This window comes from Egretta garzetta, unplaced genomic scaffold, assembly GCF_000687185.1.
Source record: "Egretta garzetta isolate BGI_Z169 unplaced genomic scaffold, ASM68718v1 scaffold404, whole genome shotgun sequence".
Taxonomy (NCBI): Eukaryota; Metazoa; Chordata; class Aves; order Pelecaniformes; family Ardeidae; genus Egretta; species Egretta garzetta.
The window spans coordinates 574,482-587,854 of NW_009259323.1; the positions used below are offsets into that span (position 1 = coordinate 574,482).

The 13,373-nt window shown below is 43.5% G+C and overlaps 1 protein-coding gene across 1 annotated transcript in view; it reads right to left on the minus strand.

The window, feature by feature from the left end:
- Positions 1 to 13,046, minus strand: part of SLC6A14 (solute carrier family 6 member 14) — a 13,644-nt gene extending 598 nt beyond the window's left edge. The window contains exons 1-13 of the mRNA XM_009636579.2: positions 13,008 to 13,046; positions 12,498 to 12,666; positions 10,620 to 10,751; positions 8,934 to 9,095; positions 7,487 to 7,622; positions 6,630 to 6,762; positions 4,647 to 4,787; positions 3,312 to 3,540; positions 3,102 to 3,227; positions 2,892 to 3,010; positions 1,579 to 1,678; positions 1,232 to 1,341; positions 20 to 187 (exon numbers count right to left, since the gene is read on the minus strand). Coding sequence (XP_009634874.2) covers positions 20 to 187; positions 1,232 to 1,341; positions 1,579 to 1,678; positions 2,892 to 3,010; positions 3,102 to 3,227; positions 3,312 to 3,540; positions 4,647 to 4,787; positions 6,630 to 6,762; positions 7,487 to 7,622; positions 8,934 to 9,095; positions 10,620 to 10,751; positions 12,498 to 12,666; positions 13,008 to 13,046 — 1,764 coding nt within the window. The remainder of the gene's footprint in view (positions 1 to 19; positions 188 to 1,231; positions 1,342 to 1,578; positions 1,679 to 2,891; positions 3,011 to 3,101; positions 3,228 to 3,311; positions 3,541 to 4,646; positions 4,788 to 6,629; positions 6,763 to 7,486; positions 7,623 to 8,933; positions 9,096 to 10,619; positions 10,752 to 12,497; positions 12,667 to 13,007) is intronic.
- Positions 13,047 to 13,373: the final 327 nt, after the last annotated feature.

The following is a 13,373-nucleotide window of genomic DNA, read 5'->3' on the forward strand; positions in this document are numbered from 1 at the left end:
AGCTTTTTTGTGTCCTTACCTGACAAAGGCTTCCTTCAGCTTTAACTATTTTTACAATAGCGATGATGGGAATCCAGATGACGCAGAAGATAATCATGCACCAGCCAACAGCGGTTCCCCAGGCTGGATATAATACTGAGCCATAAGTAGGAGGTGAAAATGTGACCAAAGACCAGACCAAAATTGCCTATAAAAAAAATGGTAAAAAGACTAAGGGAGAAAAGCAGATTTCCAGCTAACTTGAACTTGCATCGTGTTTCCAAGTTGGCTTTAAAAGAAAGGGCTATCTACAAATTCGGTACGGTTCCCTCTTGCTTTCTGAGTGTGACAGCAGTTGTGCGGGATCTGGTGTTCAGTCATGGCCAAGCAGCAAGACTGAAGGACAGGACTGAAGGACGACACTGATATGCACCCTAATGCCTTAAGTACATTGATGTTTAAACAGAACTTGATCTCTGGGTTCTGTTGAAATCTTATGTTGGAGAATATATATGTTGCTGGATGAGCCCAGTAGCTTTCTCTGTATGTTTTATATGTTCCCTTGTTCCTTTATTTACAGGGGAAGTATGGGAGAGAATCTAAGATTAAACTTTGGCAAAAGTTGCTGCAGAAATAAGATATTTTTAGGCAGCATTTTCTAAACTGTAGCCCAGACAGATTAAAGGTAATGTGCTGGCCAGAGTGACTTGCCACTGCTCCTGGATTTGGGGTCTTAATAAATTCTCTCATAGTAACGTAATCCATCCATCTACACTCACAATTAGAAGTAGAGGAGTAATGAAAAACTGGAGACATACCTAACAGGACATAAAAAAAATCTCAGTTAGACTGGGGAACAGCTGGACATCCAAAGAGCAAACCCCAGCCAGGGATCTGTCCCAAAAATGGGATTTCCCTCAAAGGGAAAAAAATCTAGGTTTTCAAAACATTTTCTCAGTCTGAAATGAAGATAAACCAGCCACTAAGATGGACAATCTGTTGCTCTGTGTTAGTCCTCGGAGCGCAGACCCAGCTCAGTAGCAACTGATCTGAAGGTCCAGCCTCTCCCAGAGAGGACCCCAGTACGTATCAGAAAGCACAGATAGCACACAGTTTGCTTCACTGGCACAGACATACCCTGTTTTTACACACAGGGCCTGGGCATTCAGCCCTGAATCTTCACATGGAAACCTCTTCAACATCCAGTTACTAAGTTCTCTCATGCTAACACAATCCAGACATCTACACTCACCATTAACAGCACGGGAGTAATGAAGAACCAGCACAGTCTCCACCACAGCCAGAATAAACGGCTCTTCTTTCCAATCATCATTTCAATGTCTTCAATGAACCTGTTTCCTCCTGTTGAAAGAAAAGCGTAGGGTGCATTGTAAATCAGGTGCCTCCCTTGCTGTGTGGTTACTCAAAAGGGATGGAGGAAAGGCAATGGTCAAGGTCATTTTCTCCAGTTCTGTGGTAACCTTTAAAGCTTTTCAGCCAGTCAAGTTATAAATGCCTTACTGCCGTAATTAATATGTAATATACACTGTGCCTGGGATTGCATAGTCAAATAATGGATTTTCAATGCAAATACTTTACCATAAATGTAGATGATGCCTATTATCTCCAGGACAGCCGCAATGAGGATTCCCCATCCAGCACAAAAGTGATCTATTAGGTTAACCCAGTAAATTCCTGCCTGTAGAAGAAAAAATAAAGAGGTAAAAATGTACCCAGTGCCAGTAAAGTCTTTAGGCAAATAAAATAAATTGTGTTGTTCAAGCCAGTTTAACCAATCACCAGTCTGAGTTTTTTGAATTCCCGGTTCTCTGGGTTAAGTACACACTTATGAGCATTATTTAATTTACGTAGCTCTATGTCAGGTTGAAAGGCACTTCTGATGAAATACTGTAGATCTGTATATTAATTACAAGAGATATGTATATGCAAAATATATAGAGACAGCTGAGAGCAAAATGTAAATTGGAAACTTACTGTATTAAAGCTGATGCTGAAGTTTTAATACTGAGCAACAGCTATACCAGTTGTCAGTTCTGGTAGGGTTCTATATTCCTACATGCAGAAGTTTTCCACATAGCTTAAACACAGCTTTAAACACCAGCATGAAATAGCAGGATCACAGAGCATGAAACAAGCTTTAAGCCATTTCACACTCCTGCATACTAAGTCCTTTGCAAGATTCACTGCCATTGTATTTCATAACTTATGTGATTTGCTTGACCATACAACTGTCTCTTCACCACAATTACCTTCTTCACATTCTCAGTCTAATTGCATATATAAATCTGCATTTCTAGATGGAATCATTGCAATGAACCTTTACATCCTTGAAAGCAATTGCCTCAAGAAATTTTACACTGTATACTTAAAATTCCTTTTTATGTGTGTAAGTGTATTAATATATATATACACACACAGAGAGGATAAGCAACCATACAATCTACAGATGCTTTTCAACTAATAGGTTTTTATGACTTGAATAGGCTATGTCTCAAATCCTGTCCTGTTTGGTAGTCAGTTCTGAACAAAAAAAATCCCATCGGCATCTATTAACGGTACCCATAGCACTGCACACACACTGTATGCATATGCTTGAGATTACGCAAATAACCTCCTGAAGTGAGGAGCAGTAAATCAGGTTGATAGTTCACAGGTTCTGTACAGGCCTTCTATTTAAAAGCACATCTCAGTTCAATAATCACAGAAAACCTTAGGTTCTTCAAGCTTCCCTCTGGGAATTTTTTATCTGCATGTCCAGGCACACTGGCAAAATTCAAGAGTCTCTCATATCGATCCATGCAAACAGGAACAGTTGGAAAGGGTATTTTGACTTGAATTTATCGCTTGCAGCATAATTAAATCCACTGCCAAAAAGGAATTTAATACCTTACCTGAGTAACACAGGTAAGACCAAGAAGGAAGAGCAATATGCACACACCCAGGGTTATAGGTATTCTTAACTTTTTCATCACTTTGGGATATATATCTTGGATGGTGGTTGTGAGTGTTTCTGAAAAGGAAGAAGTGTGGGGTTTGAGCAGCACAGTTAAGAAAGGTAATGGTCTTCTGATAAGCCATGGGTTACTTAAAACCCCACTCACCTATGGTGGCAAACTGAGAGTCAAGGCCCAAGAGCAGGAGCATGAAGAAAAACAAGAAGGACCACAGAGGAGAAACTGGAAGCTTGGAGAGAGCCTCTGGGTAGGCTACAAATGCCAGATCAAATCCTGGAAAGTAGTGGAAGGAAGGAGGTTATTGTCATGCCTTCATCAAAGCAAGTCCCAATACCAACAACGCCATGATCAGCCTACCTGAGTCCACGACCTCCGAGACGGGTCTCTCTGACACGAATGCCATATGCCCCAAGATGGAGAATATCGCAAACCCAGCAAATATGCTGGTGGCGCAGTTGGTTACACAAACTAAAATAGCATCTGAGTAGCAGTTGTTGTGGAACTTATTGTACGAAGACAAAGCAACAAGCCCGCCCCATGCCACAGACAGGGAGTAGAATATCTGGGTGGCTGCATCCTTCCAAACCTACCAGAAATAAGAACATGGGAATTACTGTATTACTTCCAGTATGTATCATAAACATTTAAGTCTGCCCTCTGTGGAAGCTCAGGGGTTTGGTTTTGGTTTTGTTGGGTTTTTCTGGTTTTTTTGGGGGGGGTGGTGGGGGTTTTTTTTGCATTTAGCCTGAATACCTAATTTGATTTCATATGAGTTTTAGAGTAGGTGGGATATAGCATGCTGGTGACCTTGCAGTCTCAAGCACAAACAATACCTTCTATGATCTCAGGAAGGTCACATCCCAAGTACGCTGCCAAATATTTAAGTCTTATTGGGCTAGCCCTGAAGAAGAGATTCAATTCATTCACATATGTAGGCTGTTGAGATATGAATCTTGTCACAGTGCCAATGAATAAAGAAAACCAGGACACAGTTGCAGAACTTCCATGTGCTCTCCCACTTGTGTTCCTCACACCGTGACCAAGACAAACCACTTCTGCCTTTGCTGAAGCCCCTCAATTAGTGCAAAATGCTCACATAAAATGCCACAAATAAATATTGCACTTTATCTGCTTTTGGTAAAACTGAACTAATGCTGGCATAAACTAGAACAAAAAAATCCAGACTTCCTTTGCACAAGGTGCTTTTCCTGGTCCACCTAATTCCCTGAGCAAGGAATGAATTCAGCAAGCCTGAAATTCAAACTCAGGGGTCCCTCCAACCTTCTGATAAAGTCCCTTGAAATTGTCAGCAACCAAAGCAAGTGGGACAGATGTGAGAGCAACGCCTGATCCCACAGCAAGAACTTTCTCAGCAGGCCTCACTAAGATGAAGCTCCAGCACGACTCCCGAGAGCTGCTCAGGGGCAATCCCACAGTTGTTGTCACTGTCTGGTGTGGCAGGGAGGGGGCAGAAGGCAGCTGGTTTTTAGATTGAGAGTAGCTAGAAAAAGGGTTTGGACTTCTGATAGAGCTGGATGTTGCTGACAAAACAGAACCCAGCTGCCCATAGAAAATGCAGGGCAGGACATGAAGTAGCACCTGACTGGATAAAAAAAGAAGTTGCTCTGTAAGTGACAAGCCCATAGAACTACAGAAGCGTGTTACACTTCCAGGACTGACACTACCTCTCACCTCTGCCTCCATCAGCTTGGTGATGTTGGACTGTCTCCCAATGTAGTATTCGATGCCATCCAGAGCACCTTCCAGGGTGGCACCTCGCACCAGCAAGATGATCAGGATGACATATGGGAAGAGTGCGGTAAAGTAGACAACCTGCAGAAAGAAGGGCAGGGACACACATTAGAAGCAAGGGGATGCTCACACAGACCTCCATGCAGGAGGAATGGCCAGGTTTTAGGCTGAAGTCTGCTCGTACAGTTAAAAAACAGGCAACCAAGGAAGCGAGACTGGAGGTGAACACACGCCAAGCACTAAACCATCTGGCTTATCCTGTTCTGGAGCTGCATTCCAGCAGAAGCAGAAGGCCCAAGCCACATATCGACTTTTCAGATAGCACTTGAGCAGTTTCAGAAATGTGTTTTCTGACATGATTTACTGCTGTAGCAAGACTCAACCACCCTAGAGGTCTCTTGCTAGGCAATGCTTCTAGCAAATGCTAACTGAAAGCTGGTCAAAATTAGGTGACCAGGATGGAATTATCTCCTTCTGAGACAGGTGAAGGAAAAAAAAAGTATAAAAAACTAACAGCTATGCTGGAATCTTTCTTTACTAGGAACAAGGACTTTTAGGTTCTCTCAGACGCAGATCTTTTTTGTTGTTTGTCTACACAATTTCTAGCATGATGGGATCCGGGCCAGCAGCAGGGTTAAGCGGTGCTATTATCATGTAGGCTACTTTCAACAATACTCTTGTTTCTCGAGTCTTAGTTTCAGTGTTACGTAGATAGATAATTGACCCAGTACTGCTGGTTACACCAAGCCATAGCATTGCACCATCATACGGTGAGTCTGCCATTTCTGAAGACCTCCTTCATATTTGCCCGGAATAGTCAATTCTCTCCACTCTTCATCTTTGCCTTGTTCCTGCCCAGCTAGATTCTTTCGAGTCTTACCTTACTCCTCAAAGAGGCTTACCTTCGTGCCAGAAGAGAAGTGACAACAGGAAGAGCCAATTGCCAGGAACCCAAGGAATGTGAGTTTAAGAGGAGCCACGCAGCAGGACAACTGTGGCTGGGAAAGCACAGATACTCCACCCTGAAGTGCTGAGGCGGAGGGCAGAAAGCTCCGAATAGAAAGCAGAAGAGGAGGAGGCATCACACTGAGGAAAGGAAGACAGGCTGTGAAGAACCATGGAAAGGCACAATGACAGAAGAAATCTAAAGGAAAAAAAAAGTCAGTGCAGAAAGGGTAAGAGGAAGAATGAAGGCCATAGAGACTGAAGAAGTAAGCTATGGAGATGCAACATGGAGGTTAAGAAAGGCATATGGGGAGGAAGGAACTAAACCACAAAAAGGGCCTCAGGCAGGGAAGAATGGAATTCAGCCTGCCTGAAGTCTGGAGAGGAGCCGACCTAGCCCAAGGAAAACTCCAGGCAGCCGTGCTCCAGCATGTGGAAATGGGAGCTCAGCAGAACCAGAATCTGACAACAAGCACCTATGGACCTGGTCGATCCCTAAAAGCAGCTTGAAATCTTGAGTATCAACATTTCACAATCTGGCAGGAACCTGCACACACACATCTGTTTGCAGGACTTGACCTGTATTGTCCAAACATCTCAACTAGTGTGGAGGTGCAGATAATTACTGGGTGCTCCCAGGGCGTGTGCGCACGTGTGCATCCGTCTGTCATAACAGGCCGGGTGACTGCCAAAACTCAGTTGGAATCACCTGCATGACAGCAAGGTCCCCAAATACACAGCAACCCTGGTGGAGCTAAGAGACCCATGCATTAAGTAATTGCTGTGTAATCAGCACCTCACTCATATTTTATGTAACAGTTATGAAGCCAAGGAGCAGAAAGCAAGTCTAATGTTGAGTCTGGCAGAGGGTAGTAGGTTAGGACTGCATCCTGCCTTGTGCCAACCTTCCCCAAGTCCAGCTGACATCAGAAGGGCAAGATCAGGCCAAAAGTCTGCTAGTTGCTCTTCCTAACTTACCTTTCCAGAAGATTTTATTCCTTTAAACAATGCGGCTCCAACAATCATCCAGGACAGGAGGAGGCAGAGCGCCAGGTACCACACGATGTTCCCGGTCTCGTCCAACCCACTCGAGCGCTGAAGAGCCACTTTACTGAAAGCACAGAACACTGCAATGAGAAGAAGGTGACAGCACCACACACTCCTCCTCTTCAGCTGCTTCCTGAAGGAAAGTGAGCGGGTTTCTGCAGATATTACAAGACCCTGCAGCAGCTTCCATGAGTGTGCAGATAGAATTGCATGACTGGCATTGAGAAACCGAATATTTAACTGCATTTTCCCCCTCTTTTTAAAGTCTACCAGCCCTCAGCTCTCCATACATCTCCCATCAGGCCTACCTCAGCTCGTTCATGTTAACAATGAAATTCTGATGGCAAGAGAAGAGCCCCTAAGAAGAATCAGTTCCCAGGAACCCAATGAACATGAGACAAATTGAAACCATGCAGCTAAAGAAATGGCAATTTCACAACAGGCTGAGATTCAGAATAAGGTGAATGTATTTTGCATAGTAACTCCTGAAAAAAACCTATACGCTATACATAAAGATGCTAAGCATTCCGCTCCAGGACTCCAGAGAAGAGGACTTCTTTGAGCTGGAGTATTTTTCATTTTGCTACAAGTTGACTGTTTTTCTTCTCTATTTTTTTTTAAGGGCCCAGACTCAATTAAATTTTAATTTCTCTCTGCACAGATTTGCCAGGCCCCTTGACTAGATTGTTTCTGGACAGCAAGATAAGACAAAAAAAATTGAAGATACATTCAAAAGCAAAATGCATAATAAATGTATTTTTAGCAATTTCTTCAAAATATTTACTTACTTCCAGTATTGCTCACTGGGAAATTGCACTGGTTTGTAGTTCATGGTGCCATTCATACACGTGAGATTATTGCTTGTGATGAACGAGTAGTTTGCATGAATGATGTCTCCACCTAAGGTCGTGTTGCAGTCGCTTACTGAAAGCAAGCAAGCAAGAAAAAGGGGTTGTTAACACAGGGATGATGATCATAAAAATCAGACTATTATAACAAATGTTTTCTAAACAGTTACAGCTTCAGTTTGCCTACTAATGACACTTAGAAACAAGCCTGAACTATCACTTGCAGCTGTGACTTTGTCACTTTGACTGTAAATCAAAACACCAAGAATCCGGTGTGCTCAGCTCCACCTCTCACTTACTGTAAAGAATACTTGCAAGAGTCAGAACTGAGGATAGGTAAGATTGTAGCCCTGGTTACTCTACAAAACCCTTGGTCCCAAACCAAGGTTACACCCAGATCATCCTCTAGCAACTCCATCTTATTATGGCAGAGGGCTTACTAGAGCTTGTTAAACATTTTCCTCAGGGAGTAGGGGTGGGGGGTGGGCACTGTTTCGGTTTTTTGGGGTTGGAATTTTTTTTGCCAGGCCATACAGTAAAGAACACTATATCAGCATTTACTGGAAAAGTCTTGTTGAAGCATATTTCAGGACAGCTTCTTCAGTTCTGGTTTGCATTCCTCCAGCACTTAAAATTTTGAACTAAAATATTTTTGGTTAGCCCATAAGCAAGCATCAACTTTTTGTTAAATAAAGCATCTCAACCTCATTTTTTGAAACCTCTGAAAATCTCTTCCGAGATTCATATATATGGTTAAGAGAGTTACAATTACATTAACAGCTGGCAACACATTTCCAGCTACTAACTACTAATTATCTCACCAACTTCACCTTTTGCCTTAAAGTGGTCTGATATGGAAACTGGTGAGATAACAAGTGTTTGGCCATACCTGTGCTGCCAAACATCAAGAACAACAGCGTGGAGGCATGTTCTAAAGAGTTACTAAAGTATAAAACCAGTGCCGCAGGATTACCATAGCCACAGGGGAGACAAGGGGTAATAAAGAAACACAACACACCGCCCCCCAATAAAAGCTATAGCAATACTCTTGTTTCACCTAAGGAGGGTATTTGCTTTGCCATGAAGCCTGATGAAATGGGAATGCAGTATTTCTGGGGACTGTATGTACTAGAAGAAACCTTAGATTTTAAAGGAGGAAAAGAAAAAAAAGGGTGCAACACGGAGGTTTCTGTAGATTTCCCAAGCAGCCAGAACTGGTGGCAGGGAAGCAGAGAAGCATCACTCCTGTGTGCTCAGAGACAAAACTCTAGGAAGGATTTTTCAAGCCACGGGTAGCTGTCTTCGTCCTGTAATTTCTCCCAGAAAACAGCACGAAGTACAAGTGTCCAAAACAGTAATATTAAGCTCTGTCTGTTAAGTACGGTACCTAATCGTGTTTTGCTGCAGAACTCATCTGCCCAGGAAAAGCAATCTGACCATGGTAGCACTTTTTGAAAAGAGGCAAATAAGTAGTAGAGTGCATAAGCAATGATAACGTTGTAGTAGATCGCCACAAATGTTGAGATGATGACCATTGTGATGCCCACTCCTAGGAAACAAAAAGACACAATGTCTTAACTACCCCAAACTTGGGTTGAAAAAAAATGAATAGCATTCACTTAGCTTTTAAAAGGCTACTTGGGAAGAAGTTGATGTTGGTTTTCAAATTATTTTTAACAGAAACCAAACAGGGAAAGGGTAAAGCCATGAAATGAGGGATATGATCCAAACTGACCATCTCAAATGTGGTTTTGACACAGAGTTTGAATCAGGCCCACAGAAAAATGGGACCAGTTGCTAAGTCAAAGTCTAAAGGAGAAATTCAATATTTTGTTCTCTCCCAGTTCAGTGGGAAGCTTTGACTGGTTAGTAAAATAAAAGAAACTATGCAAAATTACAACCGACCAAGACATTTTAAAGATCCCATTGTAATGAATAGCTTTGCCAATAAATGAGAAACAACACAGAACAGTAAATCTGTGCCAATAATACTGTTCTCATCCTTTGTTAAAATGAGCTTTGTTCTGCAAGTTTGGGGAAGTTTGCCAATCTGTCATCTTAGAGTTTATATTTAAGTTTGTAACTTCACAGACACATAAAAGATTTGCTGTGTCAACAAACTTCTGCTTTAAATTTAAATACACTGCTCTCATGAAAAGTTGGTTGTGCTGCAGAATGGGGACTGGCAAAAAGAGTAAGCATTCAGGCAACCAGCCAGACTAATCCCTCTTGTTTCTGTAGAAGGTGGCAAGTAAAATTCCCATTGCATCAGGAACTTCCTTGTTCCTTCATTAATTCCTCTGCTAGATAAAGAGGACAAACAAGACCAATTACATGGTCCTTTACAGCCATCAGTACAGGACCTGGATGTACAGGAGCAAGTAAAGCACATGGTTAGTTGTTTCCAAACACGTAAGTCTCCCTGTGAAATTCATTAACATTAGAGATAGGCAAACTACCACTGCTACCACTATGGACTGCAACTATTTCTCTTATCACAAGAGGCACCTCGCCTTACAAAGCCAGAGTCCAGCCTATTTTTCACACCAGCAGATGACTCCCAAGGCAGCGAGTTGGATGAATACGTGCACAGCATTGCATAAAGCAATCAGACCCACATACCTGGGCCAATGCTGGCAGCCAAATGCAGAATTAGCCCATCCAACACAGAACTGCCTTGCAGGCTACATAGGCCATAAAATGTAAAGAAACAGGGACAAAGTTAACTTCTGAAAAGGATTTTCAATCTGTTGCATACGGTGCCAGGTGAGGTTTTCCCTCGCACAGCAAACAGGGTGATTCCTTCTGCCTGGGCAGATGCAGTTGGGGTGCGGTGCTTTGTAACACCAGAAGAATCACTGATAAAACCTCTCATAATTGACAACCTTTTGACAGAAATCTTTAATACATATCTGTTTATTAATTGCGTAATAAAGAAGGTCTATTGGGACTATTCTCTACATGAAAACCGGCTTCTCAGAATGAGTAACTTTCTGAAGAAATTATTAACACTTATCTATTTATTACTAGAATAATAATAAAAAAAAAGATCTAAGGAAACAACGATACCAACCTTGAAACAATGGTAATATTCTCCAGACGGAAATTGGCCCTAGACTAGCAAACTGCCCAAGGGAACATTCCATGAAAAATAAGGGCAAGCCAGCAAATGCCAACATCAGGGTATATGGGATTAGAAAAGCACCTGAGGAGGAGAAAGGGAAAAAAACCACAAACACACACACACAGAGAAAACAATGAATCTTTCAATATTCACCACAGTTCTATCACATTTTGTACTCCTCTTCTTTTCCCCTGCTCTGGGCTTTTTGTGTCTTGCAGAATAGAGAGATTCGTTGTCAATTCCATTTTCTGTAAGACTAAATAGTACCCACAGTGAAGAGACAGATCACCAGGAGAACTGGTGATTTACATGGGATGGCTTCTCTTGCAGAATTAAAAGCATTTTACAAAAACTGTCGAAGAAAATATCCTGCTCTCATACAAGCAGGAACATTGCTCAGCTGTAGGCACCGTCATCTTTGTCTGCTTTCTATTTCATCTTCCAGTTTTTAATTTAAAAAGGAACAGAACAATTCCTTCATGTGCTTAGCTGTGATTTGCAACTGTCCTGTTAGAGTAGCTACTGAATGTCAAAGCATGAAAATTATTTTCTACGGTTGGCTGACTCCTGTGTCAAACAGCATCTCAGCGTAGCTCTTGTTCGAGTCTATTTTAAAGTGTACATTAACCTGATATCAATGAGACCCCTGTTCTGCTATAGGGACTGGCACTTCCTTGTGTGTGCACAGAAGATAAGGCAAATGAGAGCACAGGTTTCCTAAACACAACCCAATATCCGTGCAGAAATCTATCCTCTTCACTCTCTGTGAACTTAAAACAATCAAGGAACTGCAAATACCTGCTGTAATTTAAGGAAGTAAATAGTCCCACAGAATTAACTGGATTACTCCTGTGTTTCGAAACAAGGAGGTAACAGTTGTCTGTTAATCATGGGCAAGGGGCAGAGCAGGATACAAGCAGCAGCACGAATATGCTTTAAATGCAAAGCTTTCTTCTGCAACAGATAGATACGGAAAAAAAATCTAGTAGAAGGGCCAATGTCATGACTTATTCCGTTTTCACAATTTTCTTCAACAAAACGTGAGTAATGCAACCTGGCCAAACTGACTCCAATAAAACTTCTGTACCAAGAATGCCACCTTGTGTTCCACGTGCAGCTGTATGGGCTGCGCTGCATTTACAGTCCAGAATTCGACTCCAGCGACCGCCAGGGAGGGCAAATAAGCACATACAAGTAAGTCCTCCGCAGTTACTTGGCATTTATGGTCTCTTTAATTACCAGTGGTTGCCTGGCAAGTAGGCAAAGCTCTGGAATAGCAGGCAGGGAAGCCTCCATTTGGCTTTGCCACTAGTTCATTGTGTAAGCAGGTAGAGGCTCTCTCTGCCTTGCACTTCCCAAGTATCTGACCAGGATAATTATTGAGCTTGGATAATTATTCCAGCTTAGCTTGTTTGCCTGGCAAAACAAAGGTTGAGAGGGGATTCAATTGCTCTTTATAAACATATCAGGGAGGTAAGCACTGGGGAGGGAGAACAGCTATTTAGGTACATAGAGGATATTGGCACATTGACAAAAAGATGCGTGTTGGTCATGAGGAAATCAGAAGAGTTCTGGAATTCTCAGGTAGAAGTTTGCAGTTAAAGCTAAATACTATTTCCTCCTCAGCTGGTACCCAAAAAGCACGGAGATGCCTCCTATTCCTCTTCCCATTCCCATCAGTGGGCTCCATCCCACTTCCCAGGGTGATGCTCACATCCAGCTTTGACAAAACATGCCCAGCCTCAGGGCTGGCCCTTGGAGCTGGCCCTCCTCTCTCCTAGGGATAGCAGGGTGTGCCCACCCAACACTGCCATTCAATACAGGTACCTCCGCCGTTCTGGTAGGTGAGGTAGGGAAACCGCCAGACATTGCCCAGGCCCACGGCGTAGCCCACCATGGAGAGCAGGTAGTCGCCTTTGTTTGACCAGTTGCCACGCTCTGAGTTCTCATCGCTGTCACTGGCGTGGGCATCTTTTTCATTTGACAGGCTGAAGTCCTTGGAAGAGAAGAAGATGGAAGGCTCAGGATCACCCCATAGGTAAGGAGGGCAGCCATATGCTCACTTCTCTGTCCAGAGCAGCACCTTGGCATCGCTGGGCAGGGCAGCTAGAGAGGACGGGCAGAGCCAGGTGGGCTGTCAGCCCAGCTGATCCCTGGCAGGACAGCATGGACCTGTTAGAAAGCCCAAACAATCTTCATGCCCAGTTTTGCTCTGCTCCTACCTTAGTCCCCTGCGCTGTCAGCTCCTGGGGGCAGCTCTGCCAGGGGACTCCCCTGCTCTGCCCCTGCAGATGCCCAGGTGCCCATACCTGTTCAGATGCTCGCCCCAGCACATACCTGTACAACCACATTAAAAACACCTTTCCAGGTGCCCATACCTGTTCAGATGTTCACCCCAGCACATACCTGTACAGCCACTTTAAAAACACCTTTCCAGGTGCCTTTCACACCTGCCCAGGTGTCCCCATACCTGCCCAGGTGCTCATCCCAGCTCTTCACCTACCCCAGTGCCCCCATATTCCCATGCCTGTCTGCATCCCACCTGCCCAGACAATTTCCTACCTGGCCAGGTGCACCATGCCTCACCCGCCCAGCGCTCCCACAGCTGCCCAGGTACCTGCACCCTACTCACCCGAGTGCCCTTGCGCCTACCTGGGCACCTCCATACCCTACCTGCTCAGAGGCACCCAGCCCTGGCCAGGT